The following is a 22,235-nucleotide window of genomic DNA, read 5'->3' as shown; positions in this document are numbered from 1 at the left end:
GCAAAAATGGGTTAGTATTAGACTTTCATTGTAAATGGGTTAGTATTAGACTTTCATTGTTTGTTGTTCTGCAACATTACAGGACTGAATTTGAGGCATTCTATTTCTTCCAGAAGTAGTTAGAGGACTGGATAGATACTCCCCAAATCAACATGATCAGAGAAAATGACGCTAAGGATGCACAAGTGACAGAAATCTGAACTGTTTGCAACTCTACCGCAATTTTATATACAGTAGCATGCTATGAAGTGACTTACAGTGCTTGGAAGCAGACTTACAGATAACTACATGCACCAAGCTTTCCAAAAAAGAAAGGACACTTTTGTGGAGGTGGCTCATTTGCTATGTCTCGGATGCAGAATTAAAAAGCTTCTGTTGAGAGAAAATTCTTTCTTTTAACAATAGTGTTGTACACACGTTTACTTCAAAGACAAATGAATTAAGTAATCAAAGAAAAATGAAAATACTGACATAATTTCTCAACCATTTGAAGAAAATTTAAAATTTAAAATATTTAAAGTCAATTTCTGGGGCTTTTAATAAATGATAATTAAAAATAAATATTTTCAATGATTTTGATCTTCCCTATACTTTGAGAATGCTTAATATATACAAATAGGAATGAATGTAGCTATTTTATAATTGCAGTCCAGGAAATTATTTTATCATATATTCATAGAAAGTAAACTCCAAGAACTATAGCTCAAAAAAGTCACACACATATATTTAATAGTCAATTCTTTCCTGGGCAAGAGAAACATGAAGCAATGTGCAATGCAGTCAGGAGGTTGGAGGAAAGAGACAGCACAATTTTTTCTTTGAACACAGATGAAGTATTGCAACATATTACTCAGCAAAACATCACATTCATTAGACCACTCCAGATTCCTAAGTGCAATAAGGCAGATATTACGTGCTTTAGAAAATGCTAGTAGGGCTCACGCTGCTGACAAAAAATGAAAAGAAAGTTTAAATAAATTGAATTGGTTCATACTTCATAGAAGAAATGTGTAATCTTTGCCAACAATCAAATGTCTAAATAGTGGTGGGAAGGAGAGAAGAGTCTCAAACCATTCATGAAATCTTTGACACTGGCATTGATAGAGCTTAGATTTGTTGTAGGATGTTGGGAGGTATTTTATGGCTTGTTATCCATAGAGATGTTCCCTGCTGAAGTAAGTGTCATTTGCAGGGCTTCTCCTAGGCTTTGTAAAATTGAACTTCAGAGTTTAAACTGGTCCTACAATCTTGATGGTAAAATCATGAACCCCCATAAAACCATCATGTCTTAGACACCAGTGACTTTTCTCTACATTTCTGAACTGTCTTTGTTGAAATGCAGAAAAAAAAATCTGAAAATATCCCCAACATTTTGATATATATAGGATAGTGGAAGAAAAAAATAAAATAAAATAAAAACACTGCCTTTAAAAATAGTAATCTTAAATTCTCTCAAAAAGTGAAAAATACTTTCACGTACATGAAGCCTCTTTTGCTTAACTATGTAACATTATGTTTTAGGATGACACTGCAAGTGAAAATCTACTGTAACACTACCTGCTAATAACCTTTCAAATCAGAATTAATATACATGTATTTTATCTCTAGATCAAAAATACCCCAGACTCCCAGCAATAACTCACAAAGAATCAAGACAATTTCAAAACACAGAAACAAACAAAAAAATCCTTCAGTGGAATTAACAGTATTTCCTTCATTCATTGGCTGACATCATAATACAGTAACAATGTGCATTGGTTTTAAGTGAACTTTTAACATTTTGGCTTCATATGTTGGTTCATACGTTTGGTTGGAAATCTGCCCGCCAGAGAAGGACCTGGGAGTATTGGTTGATAGTCAGCTGAATATGAGCCAGCAGTGTGGTCAAGAAGGCCAATAGCATCCTGGCTTGTATAAGAAGCAACGTGGCCAGAAGGGCTAGGGAAGTGATTGTCCCCCTGTACTCGGCTCTGGTGAGGCCACACCTTGAGTACTGTGTTCAGTTTTGGGTCCCTTGCTACAAGAAGGACATGGAGGTGCTCGAGCGAGTCCAGAGAAGGGCGACAAAGCTGGTGAGGGCTCTGAAGAACAAGTCTTACAAGGAGCGGCTGAGGGAGCTTGGCTTGTTCAGCCTAGAGAAAAGGAGGCTCAGGGGTGACCTTATCGCTCTTTATAAGTACATTAAAGGACGCTGTAACGAGGTGGGGGTTGGTCTGTTCTCCGATGTGCCTGGTGACAGGATGAGGGGGAACGGGCTAAAGTTGCACCAGGGGTGTTTTAGGTTGGATATTAGGAAAAACTTCTTTACCGAGAGGGTTGTTGGGCATTGGAACGGGCTGTCCAGGGAAGTGGTGGAGTCACCATCCCTGGAGGTCTTTAAAAGACATTTAGATGTTGAACTTAGCGATATGGTTTAGTGGAGGACTTGTTAGTGTTAGGTCAGAGGTTGGACTCAATGATCTTGAGGTCTCTTCCGACCTAGTGTGATTCTGTGATTCTGTGATACCTACTTTATGTGAACTGTGATACAGCAATTTTCCAGAAACTGCATGTTTATAAACAAAGGTATATTCCAAACATTTCTTTCCTGCTCTGATGAATACAAGGTCTAAACTGACTGCCACCTTTATTATTAGAAATTACTGTACGTCAATTCCTTAGCTGGTGCTAGTTACAGTATGAGCTCCCACTACAGAAAATGATCATATATTTGAGAGGAATTTTCTACCAGAGCTATATGAACTGAGGAAAGTCCAACTCCAAAATAATATATAACTTTTGTAACATGTAACTTTTAATATTATTAATTTTGTCTCAAAGCATTTTGCAGAACCTGCTTTCAGCTGCAGGGTGCTTGCTTAACTTCATTCCTTCGTACTGTAAGACTGGTCACAGTTTGGAATTTCGGTATATTTAAAAAAGTGAAACACCTGAAAAGAACCCTTCCATGTGATCATAACATTTCTTTAAAGGGGGATTTTTAGATTATTTTACTCTTAATTAAATACCATGATTTTGTATAAATCCCAAACATACCATGCAGTCTGCCTGGCTGCAGCCCTACCAGTACCCTCCACCACCAACTGAGCAGGTTATCCCATTTTTGAACTACTAACATATTTCAGACAAAAAGGCAAAAATATACTATATTGAACAAAGCCAGAATAAGTAAATGTGATGCCATATCATAGAATCTCACACAGAACAGTAACATTACAGGAAACATTTTATTACTTTGGAAAAATTTCTCAGCATAATAAGGATATGCAGCACAACACAGTAAAATTAAGCACTATATAGCCATGCATACAGCAACAACAACAGAATCCTCTTCTACAGCCAAAAGAGATTTCAGAAGTCAAACTCTGACTTCTGACACATTATATTTAAAATGACATTTTGCTTTTAAAGCAGGGAGTTGGACTAGTCCATAGCTCCACAAATTTCAATCTTTACATGCTGTTTTTGTAACCACAGAGGGAAACTTAGTCTCTCCCTAAAGATTAGAAACTGTCTTTAAACTTATGAAAATTGCAGAAGTTAATATTAATTGTCTAGTTGACTCCTGCAGGCAAAATTAATTTATCTCTAACATCACCACTTTATTATTTTTCTTTTTTTAATGCAATTTATAAACGTCTAAACACAATAGGAAAGACATTAAAAGTGAAGGGTTCAACTGTTACTGAACAAGACATTTTCTCAAGACAAATGCAATGCAACATCTGCTGTCATTCGTTATGCAGTCTGGTGAAAACTTGGCTCAGGGAGCATTTCCTCCCCAGTGAATTGAAGTTACACAGATAAGAAGAGATGGTAAAGGAGTAATTTGAAATTTTGTTCTAGTAAAATTAGGCCAGCAGAAAATTTTAACCCTCCTTGTCTGGGACATGAATGACACAGGACCTGTGACACAGATGAACGTCTGAATTTTGTTGCCTGTAGGGAATTTCATAAAATAATGGAGTTCAACCATTGCACTTTCTGTGCTTAATAAAGGCAATACAATGTTGAAATCATTATTGTGAGAAATCATTATTGTGATAAAAGTTCCAGATATTTTTATATATACAGATGATTCCTAAAGGCTACAATTGAGGAGTGATTTGCAATTTATCTTTCTTGCTCTGAGGTAAAGCAACAAAGTGGCATAAAAGGCCCTGGAAATCTACTGAGTTCCTTGAATTTGAAGAGATTTACATCCAGTGAGAATCTATTCTAAAGATTATTGGGTAATTTGATTGTCAACAGCAGTAAACTTGAAAAGCAACCAGAGGAAGGACATTCTACTCACAGAGACTGTCAAGTTGAGAAGTTCAGTAACACCTCAAAAGTGGAGAGGGAAAATTTCCAGATGAGCTGTGTTGTTGGACAGAGATGTTGGATAAGCAAGTGAGTATGCAGAAAGAGTACATTTGAAAAGGTAAGACTATTAATATGCATTTAATTACCATCTAAGAATTTATTGTGGTAGCCTAAAGACTGAGACTTTTAGGTTCTCTGCCTTTTCTTTTTTTCTCTTTTTCTTTACATATTCCTAGTGGAAGTAATTAATTGGTAAGATAACATTCTCCATATCAAATATTTTGTATGGGAATATATTTGCTATGCTTAACTATATTAAAGCCAATATGTAAATTACTTTTCTTTGTTCAGGATAAATAATAATGTTTCCCAGATCCTCCAACATCTGAAATAAATTCTAAGAGTAGCCAACATTAAAAATGAATGGCTAGGCTATTATACATTTGGCTAGTCTGTTATGAACAATTGGATGAATGAATTGAAATGCTTGTATTAGGAGATCTCTTCAGACTAATGCTGGATCTTTCTGTCTTTATTGTTATTGTATAAAGTTGCAGCTGGTTCAGTACATACACTCAGCTTGTATGTGAAGTAGACTCAGGCCACTGATGATCTGAATGGGAAGTGCAACTCAATACAAGGCAAGTTTCAAGTTGTTTGTCCGTATTTAAAAAAAAAAAATAAAAAAATATCACTTCTCCCTTCATTTCAGGAAGTCCTTCACCTCTATATAATTCCATGGTTGCTGCATTCAGACAAGGCTGACAATGTCAGTAATTGAAGTTATAAAAAACAGTTTAAAGTCTCAGTTTTAAAAGTGAATCACTTTGCTTTAGGACTGTTTTGCTTATCACATTTGTCTTTTATTTTAAAGTGCTTTTGTTGTTGTTTGTATTTACTTATTTAAGTGATCTCCTCTCCTCTGGCTAGAGTTTTGTGTCTTTCCCTCTCCCCCCTCCCCCCACTGAAGCAACTCAACCCTTTTTTAATGCTCTGAGTTTAGGTATACTTTGATCAATTTAATAACCTGTGACACTAGGTTCCGAGCTGACAAACTGACAAACTAGTGCCATTGAATATCAACCAAATATGAAAAAAAAAAAAAAAAACAAAAAAAACTAGAAAAACAAAGGAAGTGTTTCTAATCATAATTGAATTTATTTTTATTTTCCCTTCTAGATTTCAATGCACAGGACTACAAAGTCTTATTGGATTACATCATATACAAAAAAAAAGAAAAAAATAATAGAGAAATACTAGGTTATTCAGAAATGCAATGTGCAGAAATACAATGTCCAGAAATATTTACTCTCAATATACAAGAGATGCTGGTAACAAGAGTGCAGAAATTATACAATATACAAGATAATTTTGCATGTTGAAGAATGAGAAAAATCTGTTTGGCGTTTGGAAGTTCTTGCACTTTGTCCTATTTCAATTTTCTCCTGCACTCCACTGAGAGAGAGTCAGAGAGTGGCTGTGTGGTGCTGTGCTGCTTGCTGGGTTAAAGCACAGCACTGTTGATTTCAAAACTTGATATGTTCTGCTTAAAATTAGCATCTTAGGGAATATTTCCAAAGAGTATCATTACAATACATTATTTCTGAAGTTCCTCTAAGAGTAATCAAATTAGTTATTCATCAGGTTGCTTTTCTCATAAATACCATTGTGACTCATGTTGAGAAATTATGTCCTAATTAAGACTCACATTTCAACTAATGTGATGTGCATATATCTAAAACACATAAGCAGTAAAAGATATAGCTACATAACTCATTTTAGTCTGAAATACTAAAAGCTGTAAAGTTTTCCAGAAACCAAGAACCTACTAATATTTTATATCCTATTTCTTCTTATCCAATCAAAGTTGCAATCTTCCTAGGTACTGAAGGAAGTTTTAAGGACCCTTCAAATTCAATAGGTTGAAAACTAAAATGCACTGAATAGGGGGAAATGTAGAAAAAATAGAATTTCTAACATACATTAAAACAGAAATACTCAAGGTCAGAACGTGGACCTCTTGCTCAGGTTAAGTAATCAACTAAACACATCTACTGAAGTTAAATTTTATTTCAAGAATTATCTAACTGTAACAAAGAGATCAAGATTTTCTGCTGTAAACAAGACTTCTGGAAAAAAGTTCACAATAATTAAATGAGTCTGTGTCCATTAAAATGGAAATAAAATAAAATTAAATTAAGAAATATGAAAACGGTAACTGATGGATAATCTGAAACAAAACAATAAATAAATAAATAAATAAAAACACAACAACAACCAAGAACCAAAACAACATTAAAGAGGAAGCAATTACTGAAAAAGAAAAAAATATATATATCTTTCTGTCCTGGTTTCAGTTAGGACAAAGTTAATTTTCTTCCTAGTAGCTGGTAGAATGCTATGTTTTGGCTTAGGATGAGAAGAGTGCTGATAACATGCCGATGTTTTAATTGTTGCAGAGCAGTGCTTACACCAAGCCAAGGATTTTTCAGCTTCTCGCTCTGTCCAGCCAATGGGCAGGATGGGGGTGCAGCAAGAGCTGGGAGGGGACAGACCCAGGACAGCTGACCCAAACTAGCCAAAGGGGCTAGCATTCCATACCATCTGATGGAATGCTAAACAGTATATAGGGGTGGCTAGCCAGGGTTGGACTGCTCAGGGTTAGGCTGGGCGCTGCCAGTTCACCCAGCCCAATACTGGCAGTTAGTAGTTTTATTAGTAGTAGTACTATTATCATCATTATTGTTATTATTATTATTGTTATTATTATTTTCCTGTCTTAATAACCTGTCTTAATCTCAATTCACGGGCTTCACTTTGCATTTCTCTCCCCCATCCCAGAGAGGGAGGGGGGAAGGTGAGAGAATGACTGTGTGGTGCTTAGCTGCCAGCTGGGTTAAACCACGACACTTTCTGAACTGTTTCTCAGAATACTTGCTGTTTGTATAACTTGTACTTTTGTCCTTAAAATTGTGTATTTTTTTTTTTTCCTGCTACTGATGAAAGGTTCAGGGTGAAAAGCTACACAGTACACTTAATTTCCCAATAGTAAAGACAAGACTGTTTTCCTATGTATTTTGGATGGAAGATATATCTTAAACGGGAACTAACTATCACAAATATAAAATTAACAAAACAAAAAAAGTAAAATTAGACAAGAACCTGTCATGTTACTTCAGGAAAGTCAGAAAATTACAAAAAACAGTAGCTAAAATTAAATAATTTGTGATAGAATCTGTATCTTCTCCATCTTTACCTTGTTCAAATGGAAATTAACTTGTGAATTCAAAAATTATTTTTTCAAATACAGAAACAACTTTGATGATTCAATTTCATATTGCCATGTAAGTCAAAAAGCCGCTTGCTAATCAGACACTACATTTTCCCCCAAAAAATAACTAAATATACATCATGAGACCACCTATACCAAAACTATAATAAATAATCCAAACCCTAAAATACTCCACAAATGAGTACAATGCCCAGAAAGAAAGAAACAGGACTTCAAGAAAATGAAACAAGCAAATCTCACCTTTTATTTGACTGAAGCCAGTATTAACAGAAATTGCTCCCACCTGTCTATCACTCAGAATTCACCTCAGCAAGGAAGGACGGTGAAGCAAGCATGCATAACATATTATTTGGTTATCTAGAGTGTGATAGAGCTTGATGCCTGGATATTACAGTAAGAGGGAGACAAGATTTACAGATTTAATACTAAATGTTGTCTAGAAATTAAGATCAAACAAATGGGAGAGAAATTAAAGAGCAATTTTCAATGAAACTATTAATAAAAATCAACCTAGTACAGCATAAATTAAATTAATTACTTTTAGTAATTAAAAGTAGTAGAAAAAGAAATGGATTGCAATTTTTTTGATGGTTAACAAATCAACTTTGATACAAACAAAAAATGAGAATCAGATAATTTTAAAACTATTGCACAATCTATAGCAGTGTTTCACTTTCAAGAGTTCTTACGTATTACCAATACTTGTAACGCTCTGTGTCAGAACACGAGACTCCCTTGATTTCCATTTTAAATAAAAATACACTTCTGCTCAACAGGATTCAGAAAATCCCCAACAGCATTATTTAGAGGACAGCTGCTGCAGTGCCTACAGTAGGCAGTATGTATGTATGCAGGCAATTATGTGAGACATTGGCCTCCCACTGTTGATCATAATTTTTAATATATTGTATTTATTAAAAATTAAAAAAGACCTTGTATTTATTTAAAAATTGAGAAAAAGAAATTATAACTATTATCCTTCTCTTAGACTATATCTTAATAATAAAAAACACTTGAATATTAACTATATATAGTAGAATATATATAATCAAATATATAGAGAAGAAAGTATACCATAGAAAATAAGCCATCCTACTCTACCATTCCCAATAATCAAAAGAAAAGCAATCTATTTTTATTACAATTATTCTTATGAACCCTAATCTTGAATTTCTTGGTTTTGTAAGAATTATTTTTCAGTCTCTGACAACTGTTCTTTGTGAGGTTATATTTTAAGGCATAATACAGCAATGGACTAATGGGCTATTAGTATTGCTATTCTTCAAACTTCTATTTTGACCTTACCAAATACTGTTTCTGGTGAGTAACACATATAAAAGTGTCTTGGTTTTGTCTCGGGTAGAGTTAGTTTTCTTCATAGAGACTCATATAATGCTAGTTTTTTTGCTTGCTTGTTTTATGTTGTTCAATGAAAACACTGGTGATAACACACTGATGATTTAGTTGTTGCAGAGCAGTGCTCACACAGAGCTGAGGACTTTTCAGCTCCTTGTGCTGCCCTGCCAGCAAGGAGGCTGGGTGTGCTCTGGAGGTGCGCAAGAAGCTGGGGGAGACACAGACAGGACAGCTGATTCAGACTGAGCAACGGGATAGTCCATATCATATGGTGTCATGATCAGCAATAAAAGCTGTGTCAAAGAAGGAGGAAGGGAGGGATGTTCATAGTGATGGCATTTGTCTTCCCAAGAAACTGCTATGTGTGATGAGCCCTGCTTTCCTGAGAGTGGCTGAGCACCTACCTGTGGGTAGGAAGCAGCGAATGAATTCCTTGCTTTGCTTTGCTTGCATGCATGGATTTGCTTTCCCTAGTAAGCTGTCTGTATCTCACTCCAGGAGTTCTTACACTTAGAAGTGTGAGAACCTTTCCACCCGGGGAAAGTAGGTGAGTGGCTGTGTGGTACTTTGCTGCCTGATGGGGTTAAACCACAACAAAGAGTCAAGTGCTTCTAAGCAGCATGTTGATTCAAGTGCCAAGAACTCCTCTGTTAAGACTCCCTAGACTTTAGGGAATCTTATGTGTTTCCACATTAGTTTAGGCAGAAGAGGATGTTGGTTTTTTTTTGTTTGTTTGTTTTTTGTTTTGTTTTGTTTTTTTTCCTCCTTCACAGGTTCTCAGAAGCATTTGTTACGTACAGATTTTGATCCATGAATAAGCAGATTTTGCATTCAGGTCCTATATGAGGGCTGGTGAAGAGTATTTATACCAACTTGAGATACTCAGCAGGAAAGACAGTAGATAAAGGTGTTAAATGATGCTAGGGAAAAAAAAGAATCTCACTGAAAATGTATCTAGGAACTAAATTAAGTAAGTTAAATGTTCTGTGTTTGAATGCGTTAAGTTGGCTCAAGCATTTCACAGTTTATTCTTCTTCTCCTTGACAAGCCAGCTACTTTTCCCAAGAAGAAAATCATTTTCTGACAAAAATGGTTTTTCACGATTTTTTTCCAGACTTTATATCTTTGGTGTAAGCTTCCTACTTCATCCCTTAACAGTCCCATTTTGCTAAAACTCCACAGCAAGTAATAAACTACAAAATGGATGTATGTATCTTCTTTGTAAAACAAATAATACCAACTTAGTATTCTCCTGAATAATTTATTTTAATGTTAATTACTCAACTAAAATATTGCTACTGACAGTTTCCTATAAAAATTAAGCTTAGCATTTGATTTTATTTCTCCAATTATTATATATGCAAATATATATATATATAAATACATATACTTAAAGTATATTTAAAATATTGACAATGGCAAAAAGAAATCTACAGTACAAAAATGCAACTTTGTGCAGAATATGGCCTGATGCATTCAGGGGAACGACAGTAGGGCATTCATTAGCCTCCAGAAAGCCCCTTCCAAAATTCACTCCTAGAAAAATTAGTTGGACTCTTTGTCATACTTGGCTTAGCCTGTTTGACCAGAAAGGGTTCAGGGTATCTCTCTATATTTTCATTCCTTCTTTGTTGTGCCCCACCTAGAACATCATTTATGCTTAATAGCATCTCTGTTGAGTAGGAAAAAAATTGAGTCTTCCCTCACAGCACAGAAATATATGTAGATAGATGCACACAGATTGCTGGGTAGATAGGTAGGTAGGTAGATTTTACGTTGTTCCTTGCCTTTTTATTTGTTTTGCTTTCAGCATTCACTTTGGGTCATATAGTCAAAGACACTCAGCAGAAAATTTGGTTTCAGACATGCCAACCCTGTACCTTTAAAAAATAATAGCAATAACACCTTTTTTCCAGGGTGCACTCTTCTTATCTGGACAACCAAAGTCTGTTGCTGTTTTTACTGGAGGCTGTTGATGCTTGATATTTAATTTTTAATTTTTAATATCTCAAGTCATTGTCTTTATTCTACCTACTGCCACAAACATCATTAAAGAAAAGATCATAGTGAAGTATATAAAAGTGCATGAAAGTAGCATACTTAGCATTAGGTATTTTTTCCCTGTAAGAAACTACAATAATTTTCATATTACCAAGGGTATTAACTATGGTTAAAAGTGAGGTGACAAGGGAATGGTAAAACATAAAATGTACATTCATTTTTCCATGTAGGACTCCATTTTTACCTTGAGTTTAAATACACGTATAGTTCAAATACATTTCCAATTACAAAGAAAATAAATAATCTTACTGTGAAAGAAATGGATCATCTTGAACAGGTACCAAGCAAACTTAATTAGCATTACTTCCAGGTAAGTCACATTTTTAAACCTAACTACCATCTCTAGGTGTATCCTTGGTATGTTGCAACTCCACATAGCAACTCAGAAGTATGATTGTGAACACAAAATGATTACGATTCAGATGAGGCAAGCCACTCAAAACCTGAGAGATAGGTTTAGGCCTTTTCTAATCTGGCAAATTGAAGGTCAAGAAGACTAAAAAAAAAAAAAAAATGTCCTTAAAGAGCAATCCTGAAGTCAACTGAACACAATCCTGAGCAAGCTGTAGCTGACGTTGCTTGAACCAGCAGAGTTGGACTATATGATCTTAAGTCCCTTCCAACCTAAGTGGCTCTGTAATTAAAATTGGAATTATCAGTTGGAAATATTTCAAATAGAATTACAAATGATTTAAAAGATGGGAAAAATCATTCCTTTGCCAAGGATGAAAAAGTCATTTGTGGAAGTGGGCTACTTCAAATGAATTTGCAGATTGCTTCAACACAATTGGCTACTTTGCATTTGTACACCTGAAAGTTTCCTGAAAAAAAAGTCATGTATTCAGAGCAATGCATTAAAATTATAGGAGCATTCAACCTCCAAATAACATAACTACTTTGCAATTTACTGTCATAGCAGTTTGATAATTGTCCTTAAAATTGCAAACAAACAAACAAACAAACAAAAAAAACCAACAACCTCCTTTTTTTGCAGAACAGCCTAAAAAAATCTTAAAAAATCCTAAAGTAATGACAGACATTCTGCATTACACACTTGAAATAAAAACCATAACAGCCAAACCTACTCTGAACAAGAATGGCTGAAGATATCAGTACTGGTGATGACCTTTTCACACTAAGTTGCTTTCCATATCCTTATCATATCTTTGTGAATGCTGCATTGATAGCACTTTCTCCCTCCATCTTTCGGAAAGGAACAAGACAATAAGTATTTTAATTTGGGAGATTTCATCATTTTTAATTTAAGTGTAGCAACAAAACATATTTTAATTAGAAAACCTTATTATTACAACTCATTTCTATATTTTAATAATATTTCAAAACTGAGTAAACTTAAGCAAAAAAGGCGAATCTATCAGATGGTCATTACTTGTCCTTAAGGTTTTTGTCTCCTTATTCTCCACAGTCATTATTCTACATAAAAGTAACAGCATAAAATTCAAATAAATAAATCTTCTGCAGCAACTATTTCTGATCAAAGGTCACTTGTTCTTTTACATCTTCTAGGCCACTTGCCAACAGATGCCAATCAGCAAAACTACCGCCAACCATTCCCTAGGGACAACAAGAGACTGTGGGAGCAGAGTCATTCTAAACAGCTACTAAAACTCAGTGACTGAACTATGTAAGAATATCTATTACTGTCCTCTTGGCTTTAGATTTTGCTTTGTCTCCTTTACTATCATTAGTCATGTTTTATGTCATGTTTTTACTCGGTATGTTTTACACACTATAAAACGTTGACCCTTTGATACTGCAGACAGGCTTTCCATATACTGTGGTTATTATTCATAATCTCCCAGAACTCTGTAAAGTATCAGTATGGATCCTAGCAACAATAAAAGGTCATATAACTATCTTTAAAATGTCAGCCATCCAGTTCATAAATGCTCACAGAAGAAGTAGCAGTGCATTCACAGTGTCTCCAAAAAAAGAAGTATGTCAAAAAGTATCTGTACTGGTGATGGAGTCATTCCATATTGCCCAGAACCTCTAGTGGCACAGAATTATAGTGGTCTGTTCCTTTAAAACACAGCCCCCACCTGCCCTTTAGTAACCACTGCTGTTCATCTGACACACCAAATAGTGTCCTTATCTTAGAAAAATAGAACAGAGACCAGTAGAGCTGAACTGCCCCTCTGGACAAACATCTGTTGAGGCTCACTAACAAAACTAGTTTTCTTTCCAACAAGATTATTCCTCAGGGTTTTGAAATGAAAGCTGTATGCTGAAAATTACACCGTGTCAATGCAGCAATTAAATGTTCCACAGCTAAAGAGAAGTACTGAAAGTAAGCATTCCTTTAAAGAAAATACACACTTCCTATTTACAGTGGCACAAACACAGAAACAGGTTCAGAGTCATACACTGTCTGAAACCTATAGCAACATTTTGCATATTCAGAATATTAAATAAATTAATCTTTAACTCCTACTTTCTCCCTTGACTTGCAAAAAGAAAGACATGCTTTTTTTTTTTTTTTCTTAACAACAACCAGTCTCTTTTTTTTTTTTTTTTTTTTTTTTTGGTTTGGTTTGGTTTCCCTTATAATAAAAGGGAAAAAGGCAAGGATTGTACCAAAACTGGAGTCAACAACTTTGTCATATTTAACTGTGGGATGGTAACATGGATACTTTTGCTGTCTGTGTAAGATGCTCAAGTTTTCCCCTCAATTGTCTGTCCCTTCTCTCTCAAAAATAAAAATGTTTCACAGAGTTTCCCCCTTTAGTCCCATGGTTACAACCACAAGTAAGGCTACATAGTACTAAGCCAATTCAAAATGAGTATTTTGAAACAATCCTCATACAAAACAAAAAGGTTCACTTCTTCACCAGGTTGAGCAGTAAGATTGCCCTCCTCAATCCCCCAGATCAAGTAAGAAAGCTACGTGGATCTTTGATTAGGAATTAAATTTGCTGTCTTCTTGCACCAAATAGAGAAAAAGGGGTTTCATGGCACTAATTGTAATTTTAATCCCTCAAATTTAGAGAAAAAAACAACAAACTCATTCACACAAGTTAATCTTACAGGTCAGATAGACATGGATAGGCTCCAAATATTTCAGGTTCTATGAAACCACCCAACAGACAGCAAACCTCATCAATTAATAATGGAAAACTAGCATTGTGTAACAGAGTGAAAATAACCGTTAGAGGCCATTAATATCAATTGACATAAACTCTTATGGCTCACAAGAAGCACAGCCTTTACTTGTTCTACATTATTTGCTTCAAGCTTAATGTACTTGGAGAACTGTAGATACTGTAGATACAAGTGTTCTGTCTATAGATTGTGTAAGAAAAAAAAAAAAAAAAAAAAAAAAAGAAAAGAAAATTGATATATCTATTCATTTAAGTTTTGAACCATCTGATTACTATTCAGTGCATGTCAGATCCAATATGACATTCATCAACTAATTACGTTTTGACAAGAATCCAAAAGAAAATACTTAGGCAATCAAAACAGAGACAGAATGAAAAAGAGAATGGCACCACTTTAGGAAATGCACTAAGAAGAGCAGGATGACAATATGACAATATAGTAATATGCAGTTGGGACACCAAGCCTCACTCACAATGGGTTAAAAAAAAAAAAAAAAAAAAAAAAGTTTAAAATACAAATACTTAAATACTGTATACCAGACTCCTGATCAGGCTCAGTACTTGATTGTGAAAAAGTTTTCAGAGTGTTTTTGCCAGATAATCTGGATTATAGATTTATTATTATTATTAATATTATTACTTGCTATTTTATTGCAGAATAGAGATAATTCTTTTGCTAGATCCAGCTAAAAGAAATGTTTTAGAAAAAAAAAACTGTCTTCTCTGTGCAGAGATACCCTTGATACATCTGATATTATGCTCTAAAACATAATGATTCTTGTGGAAAATATCAGTCATAAAAATTCAGAGGGCCATATTTTAGAAAAATGTACACTTACAGTTCTCAAAGAATACAAAATTAACAGAATAACTACTAAATATTTTAAACATATATTATGTATATGATATATTACATATATAACAGAATTTCACCAGTTTTAGAAAGAATCTTGAACTACATTCATCTAGTTAAAATCAGTACCTGTTTCCTACAAAACAAACAAAAATTCAGAAACACCAAGAAAGTTTGCAACATCAAAGCTCATCTTTCTTTTTTTTTTGTAATCTTGATCTCCCACACAAGTACAACTAGAACCACCTGTATTCATTCACAGTTCCTAAGGCACAGAAATGCTAGACATTAAAAACAGAAGTAATCTTCAATCTTCTCCTGAATGACATAATACATGTACAAACCTTAACTTCATAATAATTATATGAAGGACCCTATACACATCCTGATAACCTATTGGACAGATTGCCCTCCCAGTTAAATTATTTCTATTATAGAATAAATTTAACCTAGAAAATTTCCTTTTGCAGTACTAAAGCTGAACACAGAATATAGCTCCTTCATTAACTCCATGCCTAACAATCTGTACAACAGAGGACCACAGAAAATAATATGAACTCTAACCTTTTTTGATACAAGATGACATCAAATTACTATTAGGCAATGTAAGTGCCTAAAATACCACTATGGTTACAGTATCTAATTATAATTCTTGATGTCATAGCATTTTTTTGCAGAGTTTTCCCCCCATTACTCCAGCCCCTTTTAACATTTATTTATTTTTTAACAACTAAAAGAAACCCTTTGTCTATTCATCACCCTTGAAAAAAAGCAAAGCCACCAGATGGCATTGCAGCACTCAAATATTTTTTTAATATCCACATTATAGGGAAAAATCTGTATGGATCAGTAAGAGAGTCTCTTTCCTAACCTACTTCCTGTTTCATGAATATTAAATAATTCATAAGCAAATACCTCTCTTCATCACAAGTAAGCTATCAAATACCACTTGGCCTGAAAAGAACAGACATTAAGAAACATAAATTGCTGAAGATATAAAACCATGTGGATAAAAAATCTACTATTTAATTCAATCTAGTACAGGATAATTTAAAGAAAAATCACAGAAAGGAAAGCATTTAGAAATGCATTATCAGGAAGTTCACATAATATTAACAAGGGCTGCTGTGAGCAACAAATACTCAGTAGACTGCATTTTTTTAAATTTAAGCCAATCCCTGTAAAAACACATGATGAACAAATCAAAATATATAGACTTTAATTATTTATTCTACCTTTCCATCAACAGGACATGGTGAGCAAACAGAGAACTAGTTTCAAAAACAAGATTCTTTGAGATATTTTAAAAAGCCCAGTGGTGCAAGAGTTAGTTCCCCCTTCAGCAGATCACATGTGCAAAATTGTTCATTGTTCAAATATGTTCATCTTTGCAGTTACTTTTGAAGGCTCGGAAGACTCTCTAGAGGCTTCATTCATGGAGACTTCACTGTATACCTAAAATAGGTAGTTAACAAACATTATATCTACCCTGAAGTCACTTTTTGGAATGGCAAAGATTAAGGGAAAAGCTTCTTTCACTCTTAATTGAGAAGGCGTTAAAATTTGTAGGAGTTGTGCATTCAAATAAAATTGACAGAAAAAAAAGTGTGTGCTTAAGCCTAATTTAATTGCAGACCTAGATATAGGAATATGTTTCTTTTTTGCTTCATTTTTCTATATTAATTAACTTATTACTGGAACTGCTCATGCAGCCATTTTTATTAGTTGCTCAAAATTATTAGATATTAGGTTAAAATTAGATGAGGTTAGACTAGTTATCAAAGTTTTTAGGTGCTCAAAATGTGAAATAAACCCATTTTATATAAAATAATCATCTGAAACTGTTCGTTACATTACAGAAATAATTTTAAAAAATAAAAACAAAACAAAAATAAGATGTATATTCTTTCAGAAAGAAACAGAATCAAACATAAAAAGATAAAGTGTTACACAGGTATGTCACACAGCTGTGAGCAAGCTAATTTAAATTGTTTTCCTGATAATATAATAAATATTTGATTAATAATTTTCCCTATACATCCTGTATTATCATATTTACTTCATGAATATCACACAGTTGTACAAGTTTGTAACCACTCTCCTGTTTATGAAGAATTCAAGGACTGCCTTTAACTAAAGTCATTTAGGTACTTAACATAATGACAACTCTCCTAATCAAACATTTAATCCAATGCAGCACAACCTAAGTTTTCTCTTACACTGAATTTTTAACCTGCTTTTCAATCAACAGAAGCACAGACACGAATAGCATGTTGATCCTAATTAATTACATGTAAAACTAACTCTGTAGTATAACATAAATCCTGAAAGACGGTCAGCATTATTATTCATTTCAAAAAGTAAAAACAGAATTTGAACCTGCAAATATTTCCACATTTTTGACATCCTCACCACCATTCTGAACGTAGGTTTTCACATTCTTGACAGTTCAGAGAAGTGGCTGGAAATTCATTTATACCAGATGGGATAGCTCCTACTTTAATTAATCACTATCTTTTTAGCGAAGCTGATATAATCCTTATAGAAGTAGTTGAAATATTAGCAAGAAAATCCAACTAATAGCGCATAAAAGACAATTTTCAAGGATATAATTCTTTTTAATATAAATATAATTCAATTATTTATATATATATTTATATTTATATATTGCACAACAAAAATGGACTGAAAGGAACAAGTCACAGTTAGAACAACAATTCAGCATACTAATGCAAAAACTTCTTCACTTTTAAAACATTCCTTTTCCTTTTCTTGATAACAGAGAAGGAAGATAAAAAAAAAAATGCTTCTCTAAAAGGTGATACTACTACACCATATTTATTACACCATATTAACATATTTTATTACACCATACTTACATCATATCATAAGTATGAAAATATGCCACCATCTTCACTTTGCTATTCATTTAATGCTGATTTTTCAGGGACAAAGTGAACTCACGGGTAGAACTGAGGCCTTCTATAGCACCACTAATTCATTTTTATTTCATTTTTTTAGCTCTTTAGCTCATAAGTCAGAATATATATATATTATTTATTTTAAAATTATAACATTTGAGAAAATTTCACTCAAATAAGGAAGATTTCATATTGTGAACAGAGAGATTTATTATTAACTGAGATGGAAAAATAAGTAAGGGCCAAAGCAGAGGGTGGTGGCAGCCATTAAGTGCAAATATTCATTTATTTTGAAATTATTTATTTTTCCAAAAAGGCATGCAAAAGATATTAAAGCCTTTACTTTTCCAATTTTAAGTAACATTTACATCATGTTTCAATTTAGCGTTACTCTTAATTCATTACAATTCTAAAATTGAGTCACACTGGATTCCAAACAAGAGGTTCAGTTTTCTTGTTTTCATACAAAAAAAAAAAAAAAAAAAAAAAAACTTTCTATATTCAAGCATTACAGTTTTCTATTTTGCTCTTACATTCAATTTTTATGTAAGAAATAGAAGTATAATGGCATTCAACTTTTAAATAAATCAGAATCACACTTCATCCATCTATAACAAGAAGACATTCCAAGAGACTAATTAACTTACGGTAAGCAGGTGATCCATGCAATACAAACAACTAAATCATGTCCTTGATCTCTGCATCCTCTGATGAGCATACCCATGTAAAACTAAAGTTTGATTTTCTGAGTTGATTTTATTCCCTATTTACAACTGGTTACTTGCAGTAGTTTTAGGAGACTGTTTTTATTTTCACACTACAGATAAATGAATATTATTTTGGCAAAACTTCTATGAAAGCAAATAAGGTTATCTTTGCAAGAAAAAACAGGATCAAAAAATAGTACTTCCAAATAGCCAAAAATTAAATTAAATTAAAATAAAGTAAAATAAAATAATCAAACCATGCAGCATCATGCATGTATTACATTCCATCTACTTCTATACTATTTCTTCATGTCTAAAGTCACTAAACAACATGACCAAAGGCAGAAGGGTCTGAAATTTCTGTAAAAGTCAGATTTTTCCTTTGCACACACACTACGACAAAATAGTCTTCCTAGCAATGCAGCTGAAGGAAACTATGTACTGTATCAGCAGATCTCATGCATCAAGAACCATGTTAAAGTAAGATGAGATCCATAGATTTCCGTTACTGCTTTTACTGCTTTTTTATTTATTTATTTTTTTTTTAAAACAACATCAGGATGAGAACATATTCAGAAACTCTGAAAAAGTATTGTGTCTTCTTTCCTTTGGCTGGACATCAATTACATTTCTTTTCCAAAGAGAAATTAAAATTAATATTTTATTTACCACTTTTCCTTTACTTGGTTAATCTCAGAAAGAGAATATAGACAAAACTGATGAAATAGAATGCAAAGACAACCTGGGTTTGTATCATTATAACATTCAAATAGAAAGCTGGCTAGTTTTTTTGTCTTCTTAAAAATGGATGTCATTGTAAAAGTTACTTTAAGAGGATCAAAAATATTTAAACTAAATTTGGATTGAGGCCTCAACCTAAAGTTCACAAGTACTAAACTGTAATCAAATGGAAAAACCTTGTGCAAGCAAATTCAAAATATATCTGTGGTATCAGTCTAGGCAGACATCATACTGCAAACACATCAACCATCACCAAGTCCTTGGCTCTTTACATACTAAGTAAAAGTCAGTTTTCTTCACATACTAAGTAATAGCCAGTCTTCGGTTTATATTTTAATCTCAAGTTTTGGTTGAGGAATAATTTACAATTAGAGTGGTATTCCTTATTTACCTTCCTTCAGTCTACATTTCTAGTCACTAAACTATTGAAGAGAGAACCCATTTCATAATGTTGTTACAAGTATAATCCATTCAAAACACAAAGTATTTAAACCATTGCCCAAAATATAGAAAGATCTGTGCCCTCCCTAAGCATCACTTAAGAGGAATTACTAGTGTTACAAATACTAGTATTACTAGCAGACAACTCCATCTGGAAACAGATTAAAGGCGGGGAAAAAAAAATGAAATCAGGGCCAGAATTCTAAAATAGTACAATAAAAGACACCTAAAGCAGTCCAATGCCAAAAGGAAAATAACTAGTAAAAACAAACCTAATTAATTAATTCTCTCAACATGGGATCAATCCTTAAGGATTTAGTTTTCCTTAGTCCCATTGAGCAAAATAGGAATTCGCAGAAATGTTATCCTATAAATTTTTCATTATCCGATGAAAAGTGAAAAAGGGGAAAAAAAAAGAATTTCAGGATGACAAAGAATGAACTGAAAAACACACAGTCTTACTATTGAAGTTCCCTTTATTTACATATGAAGATAAGCAATCTATAATAACATTATGAAAGATGATGGGCAAACATACCACCTCTGCTAGGTTTCTGAAAAAAAAAAAAAACACCTATATTTGCTGCATCAACTATCAATCATTTGCTCTTCAACCATGTATCAGGTAGTCCTTTTAAAAATCTCTTTCCTGTTCACTTTCCAAGGTTACTAAAACCATGAAAAAAATACGTGATCTATTATTTGTATATACATATATATGTATATATACGTATCACTTATATGTATCACATATATATACATGATCTACGTATTACAAAAATCCGTAGCCTAAATGAACTGCATAACCAAGAGATCCTTCACCACAAAATATATAGTCAAAAAGATAAATCCAGTAGCTTATATTAAAGACACTGGCTGCAACAAGGTCTTTTAAGTAAGCCAAGTCTTTTAATTCCTGGGGATAAGATGGGGAAAAAAACATTCTCCTTTAACAGATCAATTGTTATATTGTTTTTACACTACATATATTTATGTACATAAATACTACATATCTGTAGTATTTAACATTTTCTTTTTTCCATCAAGTTCACACCACACGATAAAAATATATAGAAGCTACCAACTTTTTTGACGCAAAGTTCGAAATCCTCTTAACTATATTTCAAACCATCATAACAATATCTTAGTGTATATTTGTAAATTTTAAGATTTTTTTTTTTACTCAAAACATATATCATAACCACAGAGATAAAGATTTACTTACCTGATCCTCTTTTGGTCACAACCTTCAAGCTCTGAGTTAGAGTAGCACACAAGAGAATCAAATTTGGAATGGGAGCTTTCATCTTCTATCTTTCCACAGCTGTTCCCTAGAGTTCAAAAAAGAAAATACTGGTTTTATACTGGTACTGAAAAAAACATTGCAGCAAGCAATTATACAAAATACTGTCACTGTAGAAATTTAGATATATATTTTTTTGTGAGCAGCTTAACCCACCAACATGATATATCACTGCTAAAATAAATAAATAAATAAACAAACAAACAAATAAATAAATAAATAAATTGAAATCACCTTAAAGCAAACACATGGATGCACTACATTTAAACCAGGAGCTTGAGTTCTAATTTTGTCTGCATATTGAAAATTCATTGGGTCCCTGTTAAATCCACATAACAGATCTCCTGTATCATTATTGATCAATTTATCCTATGAAAAAGTGTGATCTTTTTATTAAACCTGAAAAATAAAATTATTTCTTTGAATCATTTTTCCCTAAAATTATATTATTAATTATTATTATTAATATTATTAATTATATCATTATATTGAGAATATAATAAAATACTGTTTTTTTCTTTTCTTTTTCTTTTTTCTTTTTTCTTTTTCCTTTTTCCTTTTTTCTTTTTCCTTTTTCCTTTTTTCTTTTTCCTTTTTCCTTTTTTCTTTTTTCTTTTTTCTTTTTTCTTTTTTCTTTCCACATTCATTTATTCCAGAGATTGAGCACAAGATTCACAATGAAACAAGCAATTAAACACAAATCTGGTCATCTTCTTAGGAATAGTGAAAAGGGAATATTAACAGCCCACCAGAGGAACCAGCAGAGACTCCTGTAAGTTCCTTTTATATGAGCTGAAATCCCATGAGCAAAATCAGTCAAACATATTCACTGCAGCAAATGTGAAGTGAATGTTATTAGGATGGGAGATGGATAGATCACAGGTTGTAGCTCAGCCTTCACCTCTAAGACAGGAACAAAGGTTTCTATTTCTATTGTTCATGTTCTTGGGGGATGAAGCGGTATAAGCAGCAGATGAAAATGGGGAGTACATGTTTTGTTAATTTCCCATATAACTCAGAGGGTGTAAGAGTGTAATCTAGTCATGATAGTGTTCCAGCTTTGTTTTTCAATGGTTGATAGGACTAACAACCCACATTTCAATGTGTTAAAAGATGGAATGGGGGACAAAGCT

The 22,235-nt window shown here is 33.3% G+C and overlaps 1 protein-coding gene across 1 annotated transcript in view; it reads right to left on the bottom strand.

Moving 5' to 3' along the window:
• Window positions 1-21,106, bottom strand: part of IL1RAPL1 (interleukin 1 receptor accessory protein like 1) — a gene marked incomplete at both ends in the record, with an annotated part of 689,353 nt that extends 668,247 nt beyond the window's left edge. Inside the window, one exon of the mRNA XM_084305975.1 lies at window positions 21,025-21,106. Coding sequence (XP_084162101.1) covers window positions 21,025-21,106 — 82 coding nt within the window. The remainder of the gene's footprint in view (window positions 1-21,024) is intronic.
• Between the last annotated feature and the right edge of the window lie 1,129 nt (window positions 21,107-22,235).

This window comes from Netta rufina, assembly GCF_964035555.1.
Source record: "Netta rufina genome assembly, chromosome: 1".
NCBI lineage: Eukaryota > Metazoa > Chordata > Aves > Anseriformes > Anatidae > Netta > Netta rufina.
Note: the sequence above shows the minus strand (reverse complement) of the source record. Positions and strands in the feature narration are given on the sequence as shown.